This window comes from Camelus dromedarius, chromosome 5, assembly GCF_036321535.1.
Source record: "Camelus dromedarius isolate mCamDro1 chromosome 5, mCamDro1.pat, whole genome shotgun sequence".
Classification (NCBI taxonomy): Eukaryota; Metazoa; Chordata; class Mammalia; order Artiodactyla; family Camelidae; genus Camelus; species Camelus dromedarius.
Genome location: NC_087440.1, coordinates 1,882,027 through 1,908,063, shown reverse-complemented (window position 1 = coordinate 1,908,063; position 26,037 = coordinate 1,882,027). Strand labels below are relative to the sequence as shown.

Genomic DNA, 26,037 nt, shown 5'->3' with positions numbered 1-26,037 from the left:
TCTTTCTTTAATGGAACAAGAGGTAACTTCTGGCATGGTTTTCTGATCCTTGTCCATTTCACACAGACACAGGACAGGATATGATTCGATCCTCTAACATCACGCTGATGACGAGGAATACAAAGTACAGGAGGAACATGGTGAAGCCCAGGATCTTGTTCATCCTCCATTTGCATAATGCGATTGAGGAGATCACAAACAGGAGCATGAGAAAAAGCAACACAATTGCACAAAACAAGCCATTGCTGCTGACTGGGACAGGCTGCAGGCCACTGATAAGAGAGAAAAGCATCCACGGAAGGGGCAGGCTGCAAGGCGGAAGAAACAATGTCAGTGTTCTTCACGGTGATAATAATTCCATGCACTTCACAGTGTTTTTACAATTTTCAAAGCACTTATTTTTACACGTACACACAAACCTATGAAGCAGAGCAGAAAATACCAGCTCCATTTCACACGTGAGGCAACTAAGGTTCAAGGAAATTAAATTACATGCCCAAGGACTCACAGCTAGTAACTGGGAGAGCCCAGATTGAAACTCAGGTTTTCTGGGGCTGAGTTTGGTTCCTTCATACTTCATGACTCCGGTGTGACTAACCCAAGTTGGTAGATGTGTGACACTGTGACCTCTCCATCAGTTATTACAAGGCCTAGCTGAGGGTAACATCTCTTTCAATTCTGTACTAATCAGGGCCCTCCTGTGCACCTTTACCTACTGCACCCTGCAAATACACACATAGACAAATTCAAATTAAAGAAACCAAAGCCACCACCCAAATCCAGGACACGACTGGGGAAATGAAAATAGGGCAGGTGCTCTGCTCTGAAGATGGGAAGAGAGGGTAAGGGAACCTGTGCAGGGGGATGTGGCATTTGCTTGTTTATACAAAATGCTTTTAGAGCCTCTGGGCTGGCAGGAATCCCAATGCAAAGGAGCAGGAATATCAGGAAGTGAGAGTGAGTCACTGCTCTGTCCAGCCCCACCTCCACCACCTTGGAGGTCAGTGAGCAAAGCACTTGACTGTATCTGGTAGTGGAATTTAATGGACTTCATTCTTCAACTCACCTGTGAATTCCAGTCAGTTACATTTCATGCAGCATTTCAGTTCTGTTATCCTATCTGGCTGTGGTGAATGAAGGGAGGGTACTTTATTGCCTTGCAGAAGCTCATATCAGTGCCCTTTTATTCCACGTGTAATGAATGCGGCAAGAACCCAGCACACACAGCCAACAGTGTTTTCCAGTCGTACTTAATGTGCCTTAGAAAGCAACTTTGCCACTCACCCCACGGTGATGTCAAATATGTTACTGCCCACAGAGCTGGACACAGCCATGTCTCCCAGGCCTTTCCGAGCGACGATCACGCTGGTGATGAGGTCAGGGATTGACGTGCCTGCTGCTAGGATTGTCAGACCCATAATCTCTTCAGAAATCCCTATTGTTTCACCAACCTGGTAAACAGTAACAGCAGTGAGAAACCTGGAAGCAGCAGGTGACAAATCTGAGCCTCTTCAAAGCACCAACCACATACTACTTTGTGCAAAGCCAACACCTTCCAGGGAGCTGACACTCCCTTGGCCTGAGTGAGGTAGGGTCACGGCGGAACTAACGCCTTGGGTGGGGGGGGGGGGCACGGAGAAGAAAGAATAAAGAATAGGGCCCCTGCTCAAGGCGTCAGTGAATGACACCGCTCTTCTCTAAACGGGACTAAAAGCCCACCTATGACACCACCTACTGTCATTCCAGCTACAACACCTCTGCTTTCCCCAAAGAACTGCCCCTCCAAAGGCCTGTTCACGTCACACGTCCATTTCCAGAACCATGTGCACCTGTAACGCCAGCAACTTTTTAGAGGCTGGAGGCAGAAGGATGAGCAGTGCAACACTGGCCTGCTCTCCGCTTAGTGAAAGAGAAAAGCCTGTGAGCGGCAGCCGCAGTTCCGTCAGCACAGAGCAGCAAAGTGCTCCCGGTAGAGCAGGAAACCCGTGGGCACTCAGAGACTGAACAAAGGCCCGAGAGGAGGCAAAACTGATGTCACCAGATGGAGAGAAGAGGGGCCAGAGAAAGCTGGGAATGAAGCTAACAATGTTCAGCTGGGTCAGGTTGTGAAGGGCCTCCTGTCAGGCTACAGTGTGAATACTTTACAAAGCAGAAGAGTCACACTCACGGGGGGAGGGTGTAGCTCAGTGGTAGCGTGCCTGCCTAGCATGTGCAAGGTCCTGGGTTCAATCCCCAATACCTCCATCAAATAAGTAAGTAAATCTAATTACCACCCCCTCCAAAGAAAAAACCAAGTACTGCATTCATTGGAATATAAAGTCTACTTTTAAGCCTTTACAAACAATGTATAAACTACAAATTCACTTGGTCCTCACCATTGCCTGGGTACTGGAAATTCTTCCTGAAGGAAAAGCTCTTTTGACCCGCAGATGTCCCGCTGTACACTCACCTGGTGAGCCCACCACACCATGAGGTATGAGAACATGGCTATCCACACGATGGATCCCAGGAAGGTGATAACAAAAAACTTCCTAGCCTCCTGTTGGAAAGTTGGAGAAGGAGAGAAATAAGTTTTGGAGGCCAAAGGTCTTTGGCCCTTCTGAGGGAGCCCCAGGATCAGTGACGAGATGCTTGGAGGAGTGATGGAGAGGATCTGGAGATGTTTGAGCTGAGATCTCTTTCTCCAGTGAGGACCGTAAGATGTCTGGAGAAGGATGAGGTTGGTCCCATAGGAGCATCCAGACAGTAGGGGGTTCAGCAGGTGCCAAAAGGAAGAGACCTATTTGTCCTAAAACCAGACAAATCTAGGTGTTTGGTTTGGCTTTTGAAACCTCTCCCCACCTTGCCCCTCTGCTGACCAGGAGACAGAATATGGTCCCCCTTTGGGTGGAGTATGTTAGTCAGATCTTTCCTGATAAATAGGAATGCTGGCACTTACCACGCTAGTTTCTCACAATATCCCTGTGAAATATGGAGGGGGTGTAGTGGCACCATTCCCCATATTAAAATCAAGAAACTGAGACAGAATTCAAGGAGGAATTAGTTCACATTGCTTACAGTGGATGTTATGAAATAAGCGCATTCTAGGGCCTCCCAAACCTATCCATATGTCCCTCCAGGGGCGTGGTCCCCTCCGGGGCTGCGTATTCCGTCTCAGACCCTCTCTGCGGTGGAGCCCTGCCACGCTGACTTGTCCTGTCCCTTCCCACCTCCCGCGGGAGTGCCTGGAGACCCCACAGCCTCCCGGGGGATACACGGCAGGGCAAACTCACCAGCCTCCGGACGTCGGGCACCGTCAGCCACAGCGGGAACACAATGGGCAGGAGAAAGAGGTAAATAGCCTGCTTCTGCCTGGTCTTAGGCCATTCCAGTGACAAAGGCTTCTCATTTTCCTCCTCCTCCTCCTCCTCCTCCTCATCTTCCTCCTCGTCTTCCTCTTCCTCCTCATCCTCCTCATCCTCTTCCTCCTCCCCCTTGTCTTCACTGTCACCTCCATTGCCTCCCTCTTCACCATTTATACCTTTCTCATCCTCTTCAGCTCCACCTTGATATTCAGCATTGAATTCCTGCTCTCCAGTTTCACCTTTCATTTCACCATCTTCTCCTGTTTGGACTTCACCTTCGTCATCTCCTTTCCTTTCTGCTTGGATGTCACCTTCGCCTTCATCCTCCTCTCTTCCCTCTGCTTCAACTTCACCTTCACCTTCGTCATCTCCTTTCCTTTCTGCTTGGATGTCACCTTCGCCTTCATCCTCCTCTCTTCCCTCTGCTTCAACTTCACCTTCGCCTTCGTCATCTCCTTTCCTTTCTGCTTGGATGTCACCTTCGCCTTCATCCTCCTCTCTTCCCTCTGCTTCAACTTCACCTTCGCCTTCGTCATCTCCTTTCCTTTCTGCTTGGATGCCACCTTCACCTTCATCCTCCTCTTTTCCTTCTGCTTCGACTTCACCTTCACCTTCTAGTCGAGCATCACCTCCACTCTGCTCTCCATTTTCACCCTCAGGAGCTTCAGCCTCATCACCTGTCCTTTCACCTGTGCTCTCAGCTCCAGCCGCATCTCCTCCCTGCAGCCCAAACCAACAGATTCATGTGTAATAACTGCTCTGCTTCTTTCCTTCTCAGATTCCCCCCATCATTTTTTGCTCGAGTACGAGGAGGAAACCAGTGCATTCAGCAAAACTCCCTTCACAACACTCCCACCCTGTGGTTGTCTGGTCTTTATTGGATCATTTCTAGGGACAGGAGTACTCACCCCCTAAAGCAGTTTCTGTCATCTTGACAACTCTGGTATGAAGGCCATATTCATACCAAGGTTCTGCCCCCTGTGTATAGACAGGTTTACTCTTTGGAGCCACACGGAACAAGGCTAATCACTCTCCCACGAGACAGCTCTCTTCCCTGGGTCAGACCCCCAGGTCCTTCTATCGCTCCCCCGTACTGCGGCCCAGAGCCTCCCTCCCTTCTTGGTGAACTCATTCTAACTAGCTTATACCCCACAAGGAGGTCTCTAAAGCAACACAGAACACCTCACAGAGTCTTAGATAGTATGCGTCCATTAATGTTGCCTAATATGGCATATCTTTGGTGGTCACTTCACATTGCTAAGTCCACTAAACTCCTTAACTCTTGTGCTATCTTATATGTATAAAAGAATGATGACAATGATACCTATTTATTGAGGATTGTCATGTACCAGGCGTCATGCTAAGTGGCGTAATAATAACAGCAACAACAACTAGCACTTACTATGTGTCATGAGTCAATTAACTTATGATTATATACAGAGCTAAACCTATCTGGCAGATGAAGAAACTAGGGTACAGAGGAGTCAAATAATTTGCCCGTGGTCCGCACAATTTGTAAATGATGAAGCTGCCATTTGAATATGGTTAAAACTCCAACTCGTAACCACCAAGATACCCTGCTTTGCAAATACCGGGGCCAAATGATATCTTTGGTTCCCAGACCTGGTGGTCTGGGGAGCTTATTAGAAATACAGATTTCCTTGCCCCACTTGGACCAACTGAAGTAGAATCTCTAGGACTGGAGCCAGGGATCTGGTTTCATATGCCCACTGCACCTGCAGACCAGTGTTTGGGAACCACGGACTGACTGCACGCACTCTAACAGCCATTGATTCTGAGGGCCCTCAGACTGCGCTCCTGACTGACCTGTAACAATGTGCTGGTCTAGTCCCTTACACAAATGGCCCGGGCTGTGTGCTCGCGGAGCATGCTGTCTGTAATGAGTTTCATGACACTGCCAGTCCCCAAGGGATGCTCAGTGATTCGCAACGCTGCTGCATATTAAAATCACTTAGAGGATTTAAAAATATTTATGCCCAAGGACCTACCCCAGACATTCCGACTTAATTAGTTGAAAGCGGGGCCTGGACAGTTTTCAAAGCTTCCCCAAATTATTCTAAAATGAAACCAGGGTTCAGAGCACTCAATGAAGAAGTCAAATATTAGTATCTGTGCTTTTAGTTGGGAATGAAGAGTGAGAAGATTTGAGTCTGAAGTAATTCTTGCCTTCCCTCCCCAACTCCCATCAGGAGAGGCAGCTTCCTAGAGGAGATGACAAGTCATTTAGATTGATAGGTGTGGGACTGTCTGCCCAGCCTGCACCCTCTTCTTTAAGAACTGTCATCCCTACTAGCCCCTGCATAGGTGGCTCCCTTCTTCCATGTTGGAGTCAAAACACCCCACCTGTCCCTGCCACAGCCGATTGGACATAGGTTGGATTCCTGACCTGGTTTGAACGGATTCCCTCTCTTCTGAGACTGAGAGCCAGTCACTGGTTGGTCCCCCTGTGGACTGGGGCACTGGGGTGGTGGTTTAAGTCTATGTATGCTAATAAGGAAGCAGATGGAGCCAGGCTGCCAGGAGAGGCCAAGTGATAGAGCATGCCCACAGAGAAGGGGACATGCGGGAGGGCCACCAGGGTCACAGATGCCTTCTCAGGCCTAGGCCCACCTCCTTGTGGGACCAAGCTTCACTTCCTGCCCTGGGATTCCAGGAGATACCTCTGTACCCTCTTAATCCTCTTTACTTGTCCGGCTGTAATTGGCCTACTCGGGACACTCATGATACAACTGAAGAGTTTTAGACACTGAGCCCAAAGTTGCTGGCTTAAGGATGAGATATAACTGAGTGTTTCTGGGTGTCGAATAGAAAAAACAAACAAGGATGGAACTTGCAAACTAAATACTTATTTACTGTCAGTCAATCAATCCTTACTGAGCACAGCTGTATGCGGGGCCTTGCGTTTCGCTCTAGGGGGTAGACAGAGATGACTCAGACTTGGATCCTGCCTTCAGGAACCTCACCACCAACAGGGAAACTAAGAGGCACTCAGAGTACAAGGGAGGCAGTGGTAAGAGCCTTAAGAGAGGGACAAAGTACTTTAGGCATTCAGGCTGGGGGATCAAGGAAGCTTCGTGGCAAAAAATAAATAAATAAATAAATAAATAAATAAAAGCATTTACACTAGCTTGCAGGGATGGGTGAGATTAAGATATATGAAGATGGAGGGGGAAAGGCACTGTAGAGGAAGGAAGCCATGTGAGCCAGGCCGAGAGGTAGAGGAGCATGGTGGAAAAAGAGGCTGTGAGTCTGCGAAGCAGCAGTGTCAGGACTTAGGAAGCCCCGGAGCAAGGCTGAGGTACCTCGGAAGGTCCCAAGGCCTCTGCCCAGCGACCCTCACCCTGCGTTTCAAGATGCCTGGTCTCACTGTCCCCTAGTTGCTGACAGACCCCTTAGCAGCTGTTCTTTATGTTTTTACAGGACGCGACAGTTGGCAACACATTCTCATGTATATTATCTCACTCATACTAAGGCCTTATGGTGAATTAACTGGCGCCATGAAGTATCTGATCTTCAGAGAAGGGGCAAGGCTTACTCCAGAGGAATGAACCTCAAATAGCATTTCAAACCTTCAGGAAGGAAGGATTTTTGGTCAGCATTTGAGGTTCCTGGGTCTCTCAAGTTTCTCCTCCTGGGAAGAGGTTTGTGCCTACCTGGCTGCCAGGATCCTCCTCCTGGTCTCCCTTGACGTCTGGAGCAGGCGCTGGTGTGACCGTGACTGCAGGGAGCTTGGCTGGCTCCTCCTCTTTGAAAGATAAACATGGGACAGGTTAGGAGAGCGTGCCAGGTTCTGAGGGCAGCAGGCAAGGCTGGTGTGAGTGGCTACAGGGCTACTGGACTTGTCCCCTTCAGGGTCTCAGTAGGTTTGTTTGGGGAATTTCTTGTTAAAAGGAAGAGTAAAATTATGTGATGTGAATTGCTATTGTCCTGTCCACAGAGATGTCTACAGATGAGAGGACAGCTGGGAAGTTCCTCTTCCTGGATGCACAGATATTTCCATCCTGGCCAGGTAGCCAAGAATACTGTGAACAGCCTGAGAGAGAGGGCAAAGCCCCAGCCCTCAGGGCGTGACCCTTCCCACCACCAACTGCATGGAGAGGAGCCCAGAGATTTCAAAGGCAGCAGCTGGGGAGCCTTGGAATTGGATTGTGGGGAAGGGAGACTTGGAAAGCCTGGAGATCTGGTTTTAGGTAAAGGCTATCTCTTGGCTGTGTGGCTTTGGGAAAGTCACTTGACCTCTCTGAGCCTCAGTTTCCTTGTCTACAGAATGGGAACAATGACTGCTAGTCCATTCCCTCCGGGGGTTGCCAAGTGGATCAGGCAGGCCTGGGGTGCTGTGCTGAGTCCACAGGGCAGTAGCTGTCTCACTTCCAGATCCCAGCTGCCACACAGATGCTGGATGTCTATGTCACCAGGCCCCTTGAAGGCCTTCCCTCACTGGGGTTGCTGCTCTCAGACCAATCCCTAGCAGCACTGTCTGTGTGTAGAAGTGACGGGAAGAAGAAACAGCCCAATAGAATCTCACTTGGGACAAGATTTAGCAAAAAAGTAGATGTTCAACAACCCCCGGCCAGGCCTTGCCTACCCCGTCTGAGGAGAGCGTGGAGGGAGCTGCAGCCAGGCCAGGAAGGGAACATCCTGAAGGAGGAGGCCAGAGTACAGCAGAGGGCAGGGCAGCACCAGCTCAGCATTCCAGCTGACTGGCTCAGAGAGGCCAAGGGGCGCGCCTCAGTCCCTGCCTCACAGGAGGGAGGAAGGGGGCAGGAAAAAACTACTGGTCCAACTATCCCCTCACCTGGTTTGTTCTCTGCTTTGGCCTGAGGCTTGGCTTTGGCCTCCTGATTCGAGCTCTCCTCCTCCTTGTCCTTGGAGGACTGGGCTGTGAATGAGAAAGGAAACACATCTTATCCAGGACTACAGCATCCCTGCTACCCTCTATAGTTAGGCTAGTCAGCTGACAGCCAGAGCAGCTGGGGTGGGTGGAAAGAGGCTGGCCTGGAGGTTGCCAGGTCTGGACTCCGGTCCTACTAGGCTTACTCATGGTGCCCCATTCCCAAACTTTCGCCTTAAGTTCTCTACACTGTCACTAACTGTCTGTGACCTTGAGCAAGTCACTTCCCTTCTGTATCGCTTCTGGTAAAATGACATGGTTGGACTTGCAGACAACAGATAGGATTTATTTCCTTTATGAACCCAAGTGATGGCTGCTTGGGTGCTGAACTGGGAATTCTGATCCAAGCTTGCTAGGAGAGTACCGTGATTCATCGATGATGTCTATGGTTGGCAGGGAACGGAGAAATAATGGCAGGGAGACATTTTTGCCATCCTTGGACTAGACTCTCTGTAAGGTCCTCTGCAGGTTACTTTCTATGAATTTACTAGAAGGTTTTCTATGGCTCGAGGGGCACTACTGGTGGCCATGTTCACCAGCCTTCCCTCCCCAGTGGGGAAGGGCAAACAGCCGATCACCAAGCTTCCTACCACGGCCCTTTTGGCCCCTGAGCCCGGAGCGCGAGCAGGGCCTCTTTCCAGACCCCTGCTCACGCTGCGTGCCTTGCTGGCGGTCCACAGAGCATCGGGCACAGAACAGTGCTGCCCTGGTTTCCAGTCAAGAAAAATGGGGAAGTGAACTCTCTTTCAATGTGACTATGTTCCAGGCAACACGCAGAGTGTGTTACGTGAGTAATTTCAAGGTGGGAGGCAGAGGGACTGAGGGGCAGGGGCTCGTGAGGGCCCTCTGCGCAGCTGTGTAGTCCGGGAGGGTGAGGACAACGGCACACGTGATAGAACAAAGTGGCGCCATGGGGTCTATTCCAGATTCCAGGCTGGCTCTGCCCTGCGAGTGTTAGGTGACCCTGGGGAGACTGTGTGCCCTCTCCAAGCCTCAGTGTCCCCTCTCCAAAAAGGCAACAATATGATATACTCAGAGCACTGATGAGGGGGTCCATGAGACGAAATAAATAAAAATACTTTAACTGCTGCAGGTAAACATTGTCATGCCTGCTTGGATTCTGGAGCCAGCAGCCTGGGTTTGAATTCTAGTTCTGCCACTCGCTAGCTGTGGACATAGCTGGGTGATCCTTTATACCTCAATTCTTCACCTGTAAAAATCTTACAGAGTTGTTAAAGGAATAAGTGAATTTTTATATGAACATGCTTAAGCCAGTGCCTGGCACCTAGAAAGCACTACGTGAGTTTTAGCTACGACAACAACGATGAATTGGCAACAGCAGCTGGGAGCAGCTGTCCCACCCAGGAAGCAACTCCGCACTGCTGAGGCCCAGCACTCCGGAGGGTCTGAGTTAGAAAGGACGCTCAAGTTCCTCTGGTCCATAATGCAGGCAAACTGCGAAGGTCTGGGAATCCGGGCAGATCAAACGCTCCCTGGGTCCTGGATGGGGAGGACACATAAGTAGGTCTGGAATTTCCTCCTGTCAACCTGTCACCTAAACAATCAGGTTGCTTCAGCTGCAGCCTTCTCTGGCAGTCGGCTCCATCCTGCAGATCCATCACGCTGGCATATGTGGTCCCTCGCAGTGTCCTGAAGGACCTGCTCAGCGGGTCCTCGCCAGGGCTGAGAGGTCAGGAGGCACGCACTCCGCTGCCTCCATCACCCAGACCACTCCAGCGCCCCCCTGGTACTGATAAGCACTGCAGTTTGCTGCTGAGCAACACGTAACTCTGATCAATGGAGGGCTCTCCTGGTTCCAGGCCTGGTGCTGAGAATATCTGCTGACCGTAGGCAGGAGGGGCTGGCGAGAAATCCAAGCTCCCCTCTTTCCTTCTCATCCCTCATCACACACCTTAACCTCTCATCTCCCATGCCACCGAGGAAGCCAGGTCAGCAGCAGGTTCTGTTTCTGTGTCTTTCTCTCTGTCTCCGTCTCTCTCTCTCTCACACACACACATACGTCCAAGTGAAATCACCAGAAGAGGCATGGGATTCTAATGGGATTCTGGAGAGGTAAAGCCACTTCCCAGGGCAAGAGTTCAGACCACGGATCAGCTCTGTGGAAAGAGCTGGAACCCCTGGAAAGGGTGGAAACACCTGGACAGCCATTTGGAAACAGCATATGGAAACAGAAACGTGTATTTGGAAAGTGTTGGGAACCAAGGCCTTCATCCCAGCCCTGCGCAGTCGCAGCCCCTCCTGGATTCTCGGGGTGCAGAATCAGGGCCGGCTTCTCTGAGCAGGACGCGTCCCAGGCATGTTGGCAGTCGTTCCCCGAGAGGGCCATTCCATGCCCCTCGCACACCCACACCGTGTACCAGGCATGCCGTCTTCCCGGGACGCCTGTCACTGGCTCCTCCGCGCTTGTCTCCTCACGTGGCCTCTCAGCTCTCAGCGTGGCCAGATCATCTCCTTAGTATCAATCTCCTCTGACCTCGGCCTGGCCTGGACACCACATAATCCTGTCAGGACAAGTAGGCCAGAGGGCGGCTGCTGGTTGTGAATGTGGCCCAGGCAGGGGGCCCTGCAGTCCTTCTCAGGAGAAGGTCCTTTTCTTCAGGACTTTGCTAGAGTCGGTGACTCCAGGAGGACGGCCAAGCATAAGCCAGGGACACGGCTTCTTCCACTGCACGCAGGCCGGCACGCGCCCGCACTGATCGCCCACGGGCTGCCCCGTGCTGCAGGCTCCACTCTTGAGACCCCAGGGGTGCTGTTTATCTAGAGCTGGTACTTGGGGGTGGCCTCTCCCACTGTCTACTCAGGATCACCGTGAGGATCTTCTGTGGGAAGTTTGATCACTAACTCTGCTCTTCACAGTACAATGTGCTTGTTTGAAGCAACCAAAAGTCCACGTTGTATGTGAAAAAGACACTTCAGGGTCTGAGAAATTCTGAGGCCCTCAGAATTTGTCCCTGAACCAGAACAGTCAGTCAGGGAGCTCCCTGGGGCTCAGGGGCCAGTCTCTGGTGTCACATTCAGCTCGCCCTCAGACTCCTGCCCCACTGCACTCCAACTCCCTGCTTCTGCCCAAAGGCCAGCCTTTCCTTGATGGCCCTCCTGCTGGGCCTCCCAGTTCTGCATCAGTGTTCCAGAGACAAAGTGCCAAGGAGAACAGGAGTGCACCTGAGGATGCCCTTGAGGGGCCTGTGAAGCATGTTGGGAGCAGCTCTCTGGGGAAGCGGGACAGAAAGCAGGACTCGGTCAGGTGGGCGGTGAGAATCTCAGCTGCCTCCATCATCTGTCAAGTTGCCGGAGCTGAATATAGAGCAAAGGGAGGTGCCACTCAGAGCTTCCAGCTGTGGGGCCCTACAGGAGGTGCCCCCAGAAGTGGCCCTGGCCTGAGCCACGCTGTCTGGCTGGAGACCCTGTGGGACAGTGGGGCTGACTTATGGGAGGGGAGAGGGTGGCTTTGCAGGGAAGTCACTGAGGGCAGCCCTAACACAGAACAGTGCCAGACGCATGGCACTCATGGCCTCACTACAGGTGAACTCTTGTTTTACAGGAGGGACAGGGAGCCAGGGAGGTAGTGGGATGTAGATACCTAACGATCGTGGCTCCTCAGGGGCCCTCTCCCAGTGAGCCTCCCCACACTGTCTGTCTTTCCCACCCACTCTGTTCTGCTAACTCTCTTCCCATTCCAACCCTCACTCCATCTGTTGCCTCTCAGTTTTGCAGGTCCCAGTTCTCATCCAGCTGCAGGAGGGAAGGAGTGGACGGGGAGACCACGCAGGTCTGGGGGGGCCTTGCTTACCTTCCCCCAGAGGGTCCAGGCTGTGGAGCATGAGCTGGTAGATGGTGCTGCGGATGGTGCTGTTGTGCAGAGAGGCCGAGCTGCTCCCTCGGGTCAGCACTGACGGGAGCTGAGCAGGAGAGAGCCGCACAGGCCTCAGTGGGCCCCTGACCAAGCCAGGGGAGGGGCCACACGGGGGCCTAACCCTGCCTCCCTCCCGCCGAGATCAGGCCAGAAGTACAGGACCCTTTTCCTGGCCTCCCCTCTTCCTTCACCTCAACCAGGAAACTTACACTGCTTTCTTTCTCAGCCTCCCCTCAACTCTTCCATGACTGGCTAATCCTATGCACTAAGTAGTTCCCCGAGCTCCTGTCAGGGAGCAGTGTGTACTAAGGATATCATATTACCAAGGGTTCGTCCATCCCTGCAAGTACACCCTCAAAGAAACACACACTCACCCACACACCTCACAGACCCACTGTGCGTGGCACAGCCCCCTACAGTCCACAAAGAACATCAGCTTTATCACTGCCCCGTCCCCAGAGATAAGCAAGGCTTTGACCTCCACCTACAGATAAAGAAGACTCAGCGAGGCTGTGTCTTAGCCAAGGTCATGTCGGGCATGAACGAAAGAGTCAAGACCAGCACCCCGGTCTTCTGATCGTCCTTTCTTCTCTATCCATGTGCTCAAGAGACCTTCACGGACACACACATGCACACATCTGTGTGTACAGACACAGATGTGACACACACTCATTCACAGTTTTAAAAAGGAGACAACAGGCCCAAAATAGAGTCACCTGTGCTCAGCCGGTATCACCAAACCAAGACGTAAAATACCTAACTGCAGTTTCAGCCTCTCCTGGGAATGTCACCTTAACCCGTCAGTCTGAAGTCACCTGGTCGGCACTAGTGAGGTAACGCACCTGGAAGACCCCGGCTGTCCCCGAAAGGAAGGGTCCCTCGTCTAAAACAACCTGGAGCTCCCTTTTTTCATGAATCGTTGAATAAAGCCAATTTGATCTTTAAATTTACTCAGTTGAATTTTGTTTTTTAACAGTAGTGACACACATAGAAACACCATCTGATTTACAAGAGGACATCCAAACAGACAAGCCGCTTGCTGTCTCCCCCTCCTACCCCACAAACCCTCTGATCTGAACTCTTCTGCCATCTAGTGGCCATGATAGCAACTACTTCACAACAGGCCTAGGGATTTTCGTTGGATGGGTGAGGTTTCATTCAGGTCCTAGCCTTTCCTCTCTGAAGTCCCCATACTTCTTCCCAGGGGCCCCATGAGCCAAAGGCAGCTAAGACACAGGTTTTCAGAAACCTCAGATTCCCACCTCTCACCCCCACCATGCCCTTCGGATGTTTCTCTTAGTTCTGCGGCATTCCAAAGCCAGACGTAACTGGGCTTTTAGATCAATCACAGAAGGCTGGCGCCACGAAGTGGGACTTGAGTTCATCTAGTCCAGTCATTTTACTGATGCAGAATCTGAGGCCCAAGCTCATACAGCAAGCTAGTGGCAGAGTGAGAAGTGGCATTCTGGACTTAGCTCCCAAACTGGCGCCTCCTCCAAGGCCACCTGGAGGTGATGGTCCCTCTGGCAGCACTCCCAGGAGCTTCCCAGGCCAGAGCCCAGTCTAGGATCCCCAACATCAGGGTGACAGTGCCCCGGGTCTGTGGCCGTCCTCTGAGACCCTGCAGTGTCCCCGCTGGGCAGACTCCACATGGTACCCACCTTCAGCTTCTTGTTATCCTCCTGCTCATCCACCACAACTGCCTCATCGCCTGGCTGCAAGCAAGGACAGGAATCACGAAGTGCTTAGAGAGACCCTCACCCTTTCTCCCTACTTCCCTCTCTCTCCAGGGAGCCCTCATGCTGGAACATAGAAACACACCCAGAGATAACCTGGTTTCAGAAACATGTCCAAATCCCCAGCCTGGCCTTCCATAGTCTGGCTTCAACCTGCACACAGTATTTCCAGTCAAATGTGCCCACTCACCGAGGTCCACTAACACCAGCTACAGATGCCTTTCAGTCCCTCAAATGTATCATCCTCTTTACCCACCTCAAAACCCTCACCACAGGGTCCCACCTCCTCTGTTTGAAATCTTCTTTCTTCCACTCCCCACATCTCAGGTCTCCACTTACATGTCAGCCTCCTCTGGGAAGCTAAGTTGTCCATCTAATTCTCTTTTACGGACTTCCGTTCTTTTCCTTCATAGCACTTTCCCCAATTTATTTGTATGTCATTTGTACGTTGGCAAACACATAAAATGACTGCCCGCTAGCACCATGAAGGTGGGCTGTCTGTTTCACTCACGACTGTGTGTCAAGCATGAGAACTCTGCCTGGCACTTAGCAAAGGTTCAAAAAATACTGGTTAATGAATGAACGAATGAATGGGTGAACAGTCTCCTACGTATCCCTAATCTATTCCAACCCCTGGTCCCTTGCTCACAGCTTTCCCCTCTGCCTAAAATTCCTTCTCCATTCCTCTATGCCTACCAATTTTTCAGAAAATTCAGGGTGAATTCTTATACAAGGCTTTCCAAATGGCCCCTTTCGCCCCCACCCTGGCCCTAACTCCCACTCTCTCTGATACCTCTCTCCTCGAAAGTTGTGTAACAGTGGACATGGTTTGTGACACTAGTATCTGGCTCTGTAATCAAGTAAGTGCTAGTGTTCTGGGGAGGCTGTGGGGCAGCCAGCTGGGGAAGGGGACAGTCCTAGAAAATCCAAGATGAAGAATCATTAAGCCCGCAGTACTTACTGTCTGGACCACTAGCTTGCTGCTTTGCATTTGCTGTCTTGTAGTACCATATGAACTTCAAAAAAAAAATCATTGTTGCTCACATATATTAGTTGTCTACCTGGCTAGACTCCATATTGTTTGGAACTATGATATAGTCATCTCTGTTCCCATAACCTGTGGCATGGTGTCTTGTACACCATAGATGCTCAGCAAAAGAGAGCTGAAGGAACAGATTCACCCAAGTGACCTCTAGGGCCATCTTCAGACAGTGGGGTCCCTAATGGATGCCTCCAGTAATCGTCTTTACCTTCCCACTCCCCCTGCCCCACCAACCTCCATGGCCAGAACTAGAACTGGACTTGACACACTCCCTTCTCTGTCTGATCAGAAAATACAGAAAATACTGCCTGATCCAGGGCCATCTACCCATCCATCCACCCAGTTTGTTCATTCACTCAATTCTCATTTCCTGAGCACCTGCTGTTTACCTGGCATGGTGCCAGTGCTACAGGGACGCAGAGATGTTTAGGACATGGATCCTATTTACAGAAAGGAATAGAGACCGATGATAACACCAACACATGACAAGGCAGAACGTGCCTGAAGAAATGGGAGGCATAGACAAAGGTGCCGTGCTGGAATAGACACGGAAGCCTTCTGAAAGTAGGTGGCATTTGGGTAATCTCTGAAAGACGGGAGAGGTCTGAGTGCTTGGACACACCATGTTGAATGAATGAATGAATGAGCACACAAACGAATGAAACAAAGCAGAAGTAACCAGTCTGAATATGAAAGGGGCACTGTGGATTTTCCTAGCAAGTCCCCTGACTCTTTCACGACACACCTGTTAAGTTTACTGAGATACTGGATGCTACAGCCCTAAACCCCACTGGCCCAGCCGTCTCACTACTTACCATGCCCAACTCTCACCCAATGTGTTCTTCTTGGAGGCAAAGAGCTACGAGAGGCCAGGCTACTCTTTGGGGTGGCTGGTTCTGTCCACAAAGGGGCAGGAGAGACTGACTTTTGCCCCATGAAGCACACACTTTATGATTTATCTGCAATTCAGACTTACTTAAATCAAAATACTTCTCCATGGGCTCACTGTTCACTGCACATACAAATGTCTTCTAACATCAGTGTGCACTTTTAACTTTCTGAAGCCCTTCACATCCATTTTCTCATTCAATACTACCAACTCTGTGAAATAGACAAAGCTAATATTATTATGGCTATTTCGGGAGATAACGAAACTGAGAGGCAGAAAGATCCTGTAACTTGCCCACACTCACAGAACCCCGATTTCCTAACCTCCATTCAGAGGTCTGTTTTTGAAGTTGTTTTTACTAAATCACATTTCTTTTCCCAAGCATAAATAAAGAAAGTAAGTCAAATTTATATCTCCTGGTGGCTCTGTTTCAAATGATTGACACTTCAGGTAAAAGGATGTAAACGTTTGTCTGCATGTGAACATGACTGATGGACCCATTGATGGGCAGCCGTCCCATAAGTAGGTGCTTTCAGAATATGGCCTTAATACAAACACATCCCCATACCCACCTCTCATACCACACCATTTGTTCTCCACTTTCTTCAGCCCCACCACCCCTATCTCTTCCTTCTCCTCATGAAGATTAACCAAGGGGCTGAGGAAACCAAAGAAGATGTCTTCATGCCAGCCAAGGTGAGGGCGAGCAACAGAATCCCTGCAGCCATTCCTCGGAAGCTGGGTGGGGAGGGCACACAGGGCAGCCCCTCAAGGGGCTTGTCCTCCTGATCCCCAATTCCTACCTCCCACTGATGTAGCAGTTAATCACTGACCTCTCCCTTTCTAGACTATCCCACATTTCCTGAATGACACATTTTAACTTGTGATTTAAAAAAAAATTCATTCAACAAAGATTTACTGAATCCCTGGTCTGAGTCCTACCTTTACCCACCTGAGTACAATCTTGCACCCCAATCAGCTCATTTGTGTAGGCTAGACCCAAAAGTCTACCCAAATTCCTCCCCACTCCCTCACAGCTCACGCTCAATTAGCTGTCAGACCTAGTTCCTGAAAGTCCTCACATCTGGCCTCGTCTCTCCAGTCTCCTGCCTACAATCCTGCAACAGCCTCCTGACTCCTGATCTGTTCCTCTTCTGATTCATTCTTCACCTGTCGGCCAGAGTGACTTTCTGAGCAAAGCACATCATGTCCCTCCCAGCACTGGGGGCTCAGTGTCCCCAGGAGGGAGTCCAGACTCATCAGCCGAGCACACACCAGCCTCCTGCCTACCTCCAGTCCAATGCTGTCCAACAGCAATAGAATGCAAGCCACGTACATAATTTTAATTTTTTAGTAGCCACAGTTTTTAAAAAAGTAAAAGAGACAGGTGAAATTAATTTTAATAATGTACTATATTTAACTCAATATATCAAAGTTATAATTCAACGTGTAATTAATATAGTATTTGTAAGCTCTTTTACCTTTTTTTCATACTAAGCTTTTGAAACCCAAAGTATACTTCATACTTCCAGCACATCTCAATTCAGACTAGCCCCATTTCATGAGCTCGGGATCTGCATGTAACTAGTGGCTACCACACTGGACGGTGCAGCTGCACTGTCTCTCCTCACGCTTTCTTACTCCCTTGGCCGTTACACATGCATGCCTAGGGTTCTCCCACCCCTTCTTCAGCCAGCCAACCCCTGCTTGTCCTTCAAGATTCAGCTGAGCATCACCTCCCCTGGGAAGCCTTCCCTGACTTCCTGGTCTGTTGAGATGTCCACTCTCTGCAGTACTAAATCCCTCGCCACCTACTTATACCATCACACATGGTATGGTAACTATCAGTTGTACAAGTCTGTCTTCACTACTAAGGAGAATTTACTGCAGGGCTGATGAAGCTTAAACTTCAGGGCCCATCTCTCCCCTATGCAAACCCTTCCCATGGCCTTGGATTTAATTTTGTAGGAATGTTTTTTATATTCCTTTTCTTAAAGAGTATCAGGCCCCACAAAACCTGGATCAATTCCTGCTCCTCCACTAGGTTGAGCTCCTGAGCTCCTGTGCCTTCCCACTACGTTCCCAGACCCTACACAGGCCTCATACAAAGAGATTCCATAAATGTTTCCCAAATGAATGAGCATCGGAGTTCTTTAGAACTTAATCCTAAACTATCTCTCTCTTTCAGAGTAGCATCAGTTGGTCCTTGATTTTAATAACCATATATTTGTTGGTGATTCACAAATTTATATTTTCAGCCCTGACCTTTTTTTATGAGCATTAAGCCTATTTGTACAACTGCCTCTTAAACATATCCACTTAGAGGTGACATAAACTCCCAAACTCGCTATTCCAAAGTGGGAACTTTTGAGTCTCCCTAAACCTGTTCTTCCTATAGTCTTCCCTTTCTCACTACATGGCATCAACATCCACCCTGCAGCTCAAGCCAAAAACTTTGCCTTCCTTTATTTATTTATTTGTTTGTTTGTTTGTTTGTTTGTTTTTAGGAACTGAGGATTGAACCCAGGACCTCGTGCATGCTAAGCACACTCTACCACTAAGCTATACCCAGCCACCCTGAAAAATCTTGACTTCTGCTCACTCACTCTCCACATTCACACCAGCACCAAGCCCAGATGATTCTGTCTTCAAAACATTTCTCAAAGATACACACACACACACACACACACACACACACACACACACACACGCTGGATGCCCACAACAGCCTCCTAACTGGACTCCCTGCTTCCACCCTTGTATAACCAACAATTCCTTTTCTACACAGCAGTTAGGGAGTGACCTTTTAAATATGACTCCTCATCACTTCCCACTAAACTTCAAATAAAATCCAAACTCCATATCTGATCCCAGGGCCCTGTATGAAGCAGTTCCCACCCCCATCCCACCCCCACAGCGTTATCCTGGACCACTCTCCCCTAAGTCACTAACCGTACTGGCCTCTAATTCTTTTCTCTAATGCACCAAGCTCTTTCCATGCTCTGAGCCTTTGCAAATGCTATTTCCCCTTCTGGAATTCTTCCCCACAAAGCATGAGGTAGTTTCCCTTCTCATTCTCAGATATCTACTTGGACTCCTCCTCCTCCAAGAGGCCTCTCCTGCTCTCCCTCGCTGAAAAGGGCCCACTTCCTACAGTCACTCTCCAGCACACGCACTGTTTCCTTCACAGCACTTTTTATACTCGGGCATATCTTCTTAATTTATTTTACTTGTTTATCATCCATATGTCCACTCCTTCTCACTGAAACATTTTGTGTTAGTTTCATACTTCCAATGTATCCAGGTGGTAGAGCGTCTAGAAATCATGCTGTTCTCTGTAGAACACCATGAGGATCTAATTTCCTATTTAATCCCATCACCTACCCTAGGAGAAAAGTTTACTCTGTTGTACAAATACATGAAAAATCTCCTACAATCATACACACATCCATGGAAACAACAAGCTATTTTACCAGACACGGTCAGATGTTTTGAGTTTTTCTGTTAATATTTGTTTCTTATACATTCATTTTGTCATCTGTTAGCACCCACCAGCAGATGAATGCTGAAAGCTTAAGAATATTTTACGAGGCAAAGAAGCCTTAAAATTGAGAATTTGATTCTTGCCACATTTTCCTGACGACTGTGGGGAAGCTACTGCTTAAGGAGTTAAAGGAGGAAGTCCTCAGCCTAGCTAGGATGGGTTCTTTGGGAGCACAGTGGGGTCCCTGCGAGCTAGCACAGGCAGACCCATGGAGGCAGGAAGGGCCGCAGTGGCTGCATCCTATCCACAGCACCCTGTCTCCACAGCAGACGGCTGGCAGTACAGGCCACTGATGGGAACCCTTGGGGTAAATGTTAACCCTGACAAGAAAGGAGAACTGGCTCCTGAGCAGGTACCAGGTGTATCTGGTTGGGGTTCCTGTTGGTTGGTTTAATTAAAAACAAAAACAAAACCAAAAAACCCTGCCAGGAAGAAAGCAGTCTGCAATGCATCTAAGAAAGAGTAGCAGACTTCTTCCTGGAGTTTTATATTCTGAAGTATTCCTGGGGGCAGAATGTGGGTGTGGGGTTTCCAGAGGAGCCTGGACCAGGCTCATTCCCCGCCTTGCAACCCCCTTCACCGCTGGTGCCCTGCAGGGTTCTCTTGCTAATCAGCAACTCACGCAGATGGCTGGTCCTTTCTAGCGAAGCTTGTAGCTCTCTCTATAAAGAAAGGCCCCTCGTCCTTCAAATACAAACAAGGCTTTTCAGCCGGGCTAGAGCCTCAACTTTGTCTTCCTGCAACTATGCAAGGTCAAGGCAGGTCAGATATCTATCACTTGGGGTCAGAACAAATACACTGACAGCTTCAAAACTGGGTATAAAATTTCAGAGTGAGTTAAGTCAGACTGTATTGATAACTGTACAAACATTCACCATTTCTTTATTGTGTTCATAAAAGGCATCCTCAGACTAACACCTGTCAGTTTGACAGTGTTGTCTGAAATATTTTTAGCTCTGATTTTCTTTTTACAGACAGTGTCAAAAGACTGAAATAGTTACCCTGTGTCTATGTTCAATGCTACATCTTTTTTTTTTTCTGGAAATGCTCTTAAGTGAATTCTGATTAGAATTATTCCTCAAAAATCTTTATCCTGGTTCTAGCCTATCAGAGCAAAATAAAAAGTAAAGTGAAAGGTCCTCCAGCCGAGAAACTCCACCGATAGCAGTTGGGTGAATATTCCATAAGAAAATGAATCATTCTCTGCTGGTCTTAAGCTCAGGCAGAACACCTGTGAGCATGTCGCTCTTAGTAAAACACCACATGGGCATTCCTGTTCTTTTACTTCTTGTCTGTGGCTGCTGTCACGCTACGACAGAGCTGAGTAGTTGTGATAGAAACTATATGGCCTGCAAAACCTAAAATACTTACTGCCTGGCCCTTTACAGTAAAAGTCTGCCAGCCCCTGCACTAGTTCATCCCATTCTCTTCACAGATAAGCAATCTGAGACCTGGATGAAAAGCAAAGTGACTCTGCAGCCCTTTGCACAGTGTTCCCTTTATCACAGTTCCTTTTGTCTATCCCTGTCCCTTCTACTGGAAGGGACACAATTTTATTTCCCACACTGCTTTTCTGTTAAGTGATTAATAATAAAGCTTTGTGGAGGGCACTTACTTGCCCAGGGTAACGAGGAGAGTTGTCAGTGCAGCCTGGGTCAAAACCCAGATAAGTGGTTCACGTACCGTTGCTAAGGACCATAGATAAGCTGTGTGACTTTGGCTGAGCTGACTATCCTCTCTGAGTCTCCAAGTTTCCTCATCTGCAAAATGGCGATAACGATCTATCCTTGCAGGGTTTTTGTGAGAAATTATTGGGATAATGTATGTCAATAATGTGACAGGCTCTCCATAAGTATGGATTCCCTCCCCTACTCCTTTTTCTCTCCAAACTGGACTCCCTGACATGTTAGGGTTCCCTGAGGAAACTGAACCAAATGCTCGTGGAGCTTCTGTTAGGGATGAGACCCTGGGCTCAGCCCTTCGGGAGATATAAAGATTATTTTCCCTGTTTAGTGACAGTGATGAACCTGACATTGTGGCCACCTGCTCCACACCTCGCCCCAGGCTGCCAAGAGAGGAAGGGGGAGGCCCAGGTGTTTCTCCTGCTCCTGTTTCTCTCCAAGAAGGAGCTGGCTCCCACTGCCCTCTACTCTTCTTCCCCCTGCTTAGACTGCTCGAGCAGTTGTGGCTGTGACCTCTCCTCCCCGGCCTCCTCCTTGGCTCCCTACCACTCTGTCTGGCCTTACCCCACTTCTTTGTGGCGTCCTCACCTTTGCAACGTGGCTGACTGAAAAAGCCCAGTGTCCCTGGCCCCCTGTCTTCTTGAGGTGATGCTCAAAGAAGGGAGACCCATTAGTCAGGGAGAGGTGTGAACTGACAAGTCAGTGTGAGTGAGTGAGCAAGGTATGTTCATTTTCATAGTTAAAGTAAGAGAATTTACAGGGGTGAGTATAAACTTTTGCATAAACCACAAAAATGATCACTTACTAGATCAAATACTGGATTTTCAGAGAATAACTTCACGAATTCAAAACAGAATGGCTTGCCTCAGTCTGTCAGTGATGTACAGAATAATTTATCTTCCTCTAGCTCTCGGGCAGCCAACTACAGACATAATGATACAGGCAAAGGCAGTTACCTCTCTCTCTGGCTATCATTTCTGGGTGAAATTCCAAATCCAGATGTTTTTAAAAACCATTTCAAAATAGCTATAGTGCTTGAATTATTTGGATTAATTTTTAGAAGGCAGTTGTTAGAGCTAGAAAGTTCAAACTATTGGTTTTTAATTTTAAATAAAAATAAATTTACTTTTAAGGATAGCCAGTATTTCAAACTTAAAAAAAAATAATGCTGTTAATTAAAATCCATACTGGATCTGTTTCAACGCATAGATAAGAACAGAATAGTAATAGGCACCATTCTCACTGGTTGGCAAAGAGCTGCCACTGAAGGCCATAAAAGGAGTCGCTGAAGCAGGTTACAAATACTCTTTTGAAATCATGATCATGCTTTACTTGCTTGGCAAGCTTTGCTTCGATGGTCAATCTAGCAAAATGGAAAATTCAGAATTTGTAGAGTTTAATAAGAATAGGATTATTATGAAGGACTAGGAGGCAAGTGTCAGAGGCATTCTGAAGACTGCTGGCCTAATGCATACCAAGGCATTAGATGCTTCTCAGAGAAGAGTACCAGGCTTCGTGACCGGCCTCAGCAAAGCCTGCCCTGAGAACTTCATTAGTGGGGAGGCCCCCGTTTCCTCATATTAAATGATGTAATGCGCTGAACCTCCCTTTCTTTTTTAAGCCTTTGGCTTCTTAGAGCAGTCATCAGGAGGGAAATAGTGCTGACTGGGGAATTAGGATATTGGGTTCCCATTCCAATTTGGAGATCTTCTGGCTGTCTAACTTGGGCAGGATATTTCTCCTTTTTGGGTCATCTGCAAATATGCCCTAATTGAAGGTCAACTGACCAGATCAGACAAATAACTGCTATGCTGGGCCTGCCAGAACTGAACTCACTTAGACACAGGACATTATCAGTGAGTGTCAGAGCTAAACAGAATCTCTGGTGATTAGCTGGACTCCGTCATCTCCCCCAGAGACAATAAAGGACATATCCAAGGATACATAGAAGCAGAACAGGATTAGAACCCAGGTTTCCTAACTCTCAATTCCATGCTCTGAACACCACACATATCTCAAAAATCCTAAAGGAAGTACATTTCATTTCCTTCATATCGTGTATCTTCAAGACATGTCGCTGAGTTTGGTCTCCATCCTGCCCACTCATCAAAACTGCTCCGGATTAAGCAGCTAAGTCCTTCCACTCCTTGCACGCAAAACTCTGCTCACACTAGTGGCTTCCCTGAGATCTGAAACAGGCAGGCTATGGGCCAACCTTTGCTCAAACTTACTTTTTAGGAGCAGAAGAGGAATGGGAACTATCTTCCCCTAGGGTACCCTCACTTTGGAGTCTCAAGGAACAAAAAACTTCGGGATGAATTTTTAGAGATCACTTCCCCAATTTAATTTCATTGTCCAGATTATTAAATCATGCAATGAATTTAGCAGGAAGTTCCTTCACAGGGGCAGAGAAATTCTTGGAAAGGAACATTGGAGACGGAAGAAACCCCTAGGGTTGTAGTTCCCAGTCTCTGGTCTGTAGTCAGCCCTGTAGACAGGGCTCTGCACTCAGGGCTGGCTTGTTAGTGGATGAGTGGAGCTGCCATATCTCCAATATTTTAAAAATGAAATGAAACTCAGAAAGCCTCCCCTTTCTCAGACCCCATCCAAGCCACCAGCCCCTCTGGAATGTGAACAGGATCAAATGAAAGTAAGGGTGCTAGATAAACCCTAAGCACCATGCACATGGAAGAGATTATCATTTTTCCCTGCTTGATATCTCCTTGGACAGTCTCCAAAGTCCAGCTCAAATGTCATTCCCAAAGTCCCAATCAGACCAACCCGGGTTCATCCTAGCTCCGCTGCCTATTTGTTGTGTAACCTTGAACAAGTGGTTTAACTTCACTGGGCCTCAGTTTCTTCGCTTGCCATGGGGGGAACATAATAATAACCATTTCATAGAATGATCGGGAATTAAGCCAAGGTCACTCCCGCAAAAGCCCCAGCATAGTGCCTGGCAGAGAACAGGACTCTATAAATATTGAATGAATAGCAAAGGAATCAGGACTCTCATCTCTTGAAGTCTAACCCAGAGCTTTCCATTCTTTAGTCCCTGGCTTTCCCCTATCTTTTTGCCCACAAGGGGCTAGAGAAGACTGAGCCAGCCTGTTCTTACCTTGCTGAGGTCCCCTAGGGCCATGACCTTGGCCACTGGCCTCTTGTTGAGTTGCTCCTTCACCCAGAGCTCAAGCTGTTTGTTCCACTTCATGGTGAGCACATAGAGGGCATAGGCCAGCAGCAGCAGCAGGCTCTCCCACCAGGCAATGAGGCTATCCAGGAAGAAGAGGATGAGCATCATTAGGTCACAGATGTAGAAGGAGATGTCACGGAACAAGGGCCACCAGGTAAGATTGAGGATCTCCCGTGAGAAGAGGGCACAAGTGCCAATAACAAAGAGGATGTTGAACACAGCAGAGCCCACTATGGTGCCGATGCCCACGTTGCTATGAGAGATGAAGACGCCAATGAGGGAGGTGAAGAGCTCAGGGGCAGAGCCTCCAGCAGCCATGAATGTGGCACCTGCCACATCCTCAGAGATCTGCAGCTTGTCTGTGATGACGCCCAGGGCTGGAACAAAGTACTCATCACACACGATGGCCAAGGCTATAAACACATACATCATGCCAAAGATGTGCAGGACCACCCAGCCCTGCCTCCGCTCCTCCACGCTGAACAGGTCTTGGGGGTACTCTGCCTTGGGGTGGAGGTCTGGCTGGCTAGGAGGCAGCACTGAGGGACTGGGGCTGGGATCCACCTCTGGGATCACAGCCGTTGTCAGACGGGGGGAGGGGGCAGTAGGCGCAGCTGGGGCTGGCCCCACAACCACACAGTGACGGACCTGAGTGGTCGGAGATGCCCTGATCCTAGGAGTTGCTGGGGTGCTGGGTGCTGTGGAAGGAGCTTTCACCAGCCCCCAGACGGTGGCTGAGGATATTCCGATGGTTGGTGTGCTAGTTCTGGACGAGGGATTCCTAACCTTCCAGGCAGCAGTAGAGGCTTTGGTTTTGGCTGGGCTGCTGCCCGTCATGGAGCTTACTGTCACTTGCCCCTCAGAGAGGGCTGCGGTGTGCTCCAGGACCACTCCTTGGGGAGCTGTCAGGTTGTTCTTTCCCACTAATCCCTGGTGGCTTGTTGGGTTATTGTTATCCACTCTTCTGGAAGTAGTTTGGGTGTTCTTCTCCATCACACTCCTTGGAGAAGTCAAAGTGTCTGTTTCGATGTCATTTATCAGGAAAGTTGGAGTGTTATCAGTTATTCCCTTAAGAGGAGTTGGGGTGGTTTCCTCCACTATTCTCTTGGAGGGGTTGGTCTCCAGTATTTTATTGGTTGCCATAATTTCTTTGTCTTTCACTGTTGTTCTGGGGGTGGTCCCATGGCTCCTTGTCATTGTCACGAGTGTGGGTGGGGCATAACTGCTGACCACTCTACCAGGTGGGGATGGGGTGTGTTTCTTCACCTTTCTCCTCGCTTGAGTTGGGCGGTAGCTCTTCATTTCTCCCCTGGGTGTCGCTGGGCTGTGATTCTTTACTACTGGTCTGCTTGCAGTTGGGCTGTAGTGACTCAGTACTCCACTGGGTGTGGCTGGGGCGTTTTCCTTCACTCCTTCTGTGTTTGTTGTTGCTGGGCTGTAGTTGTTCTTGGGTATTGTTGGAGTGATGCTGGTTGTCCTTCTGGGTGTCCTGGGGGTGTGCTCCATTGTTATGCCAGGTGTAGTTCCATCTCTGCCCACTGTGGCTTGGGGTGTCTGTGTCTCACCCTCTATTTCAAAGCTAGATTTTGGAGGGTCACTGCTCACCATCATCTCATTGTTGGGGAGGTCCCGGCTGGCTAGTTTTATAGGGTGTTTGGAAGACACTGCTGCCCACAGTGAGGGGAGGCCCCGGGGGCTCCTGAAGTGCTGGTAGGTGGAAACGATGATCAATGTTCCTAATACGAAGAGGAGGCGACTCCAGTGAACCCGCTTCGGCCAGAGCAGCCGCCTCTCCTGCACCCCCATCCTCATCGGTTTCCCCAT

General features: G+C 49.2%; 1 protein-coding gene across 4 annotated transcripts; it reads right to left on the bottom strand.

Moving 5' to 3' along the window:
* Window positions 1-58: 58 nt before the first annotated feature.
* SLC24A1 (solute carrier family 24 member 1) lies at window positions 59-26,037 on the bottom strand. Of its 4 annotated transcripts, XM_031452877.2 has the most exons (11): window positions 24,139-26,037; window positions 13,792-13,845; window positions 12,068-12,176; window positions 8,161-8,244; window positions 7,015-7,110; window positions 3,908-4,057; window positions 3,704-3,727; window positions 3,273-3,631; window positions 2,450-2,539; window positions 1,285-1,451; window positions 59-308 (listed from the first exon to the last, which is right to left on the bottom strand). In XM_031452877.2, exons 1-11 carry the CDS (start codon window positions 26,035-26,037, stop codon window positions 59-61), a joined length of 3,282 nt encoding a protein of 1,093 aa, XP_031308737.2. The 4 variants fall into 4 exon arrangements, with proteins under 4 accessions (XP_031308737.2, XP_031308739.2, XP_031308738.2 ...); XM_031452879.2 differs by lacking the exon at window positions 2,450-2,539; XM_031452878.2 differs by lacking the exon at window positions 13,792-13,845.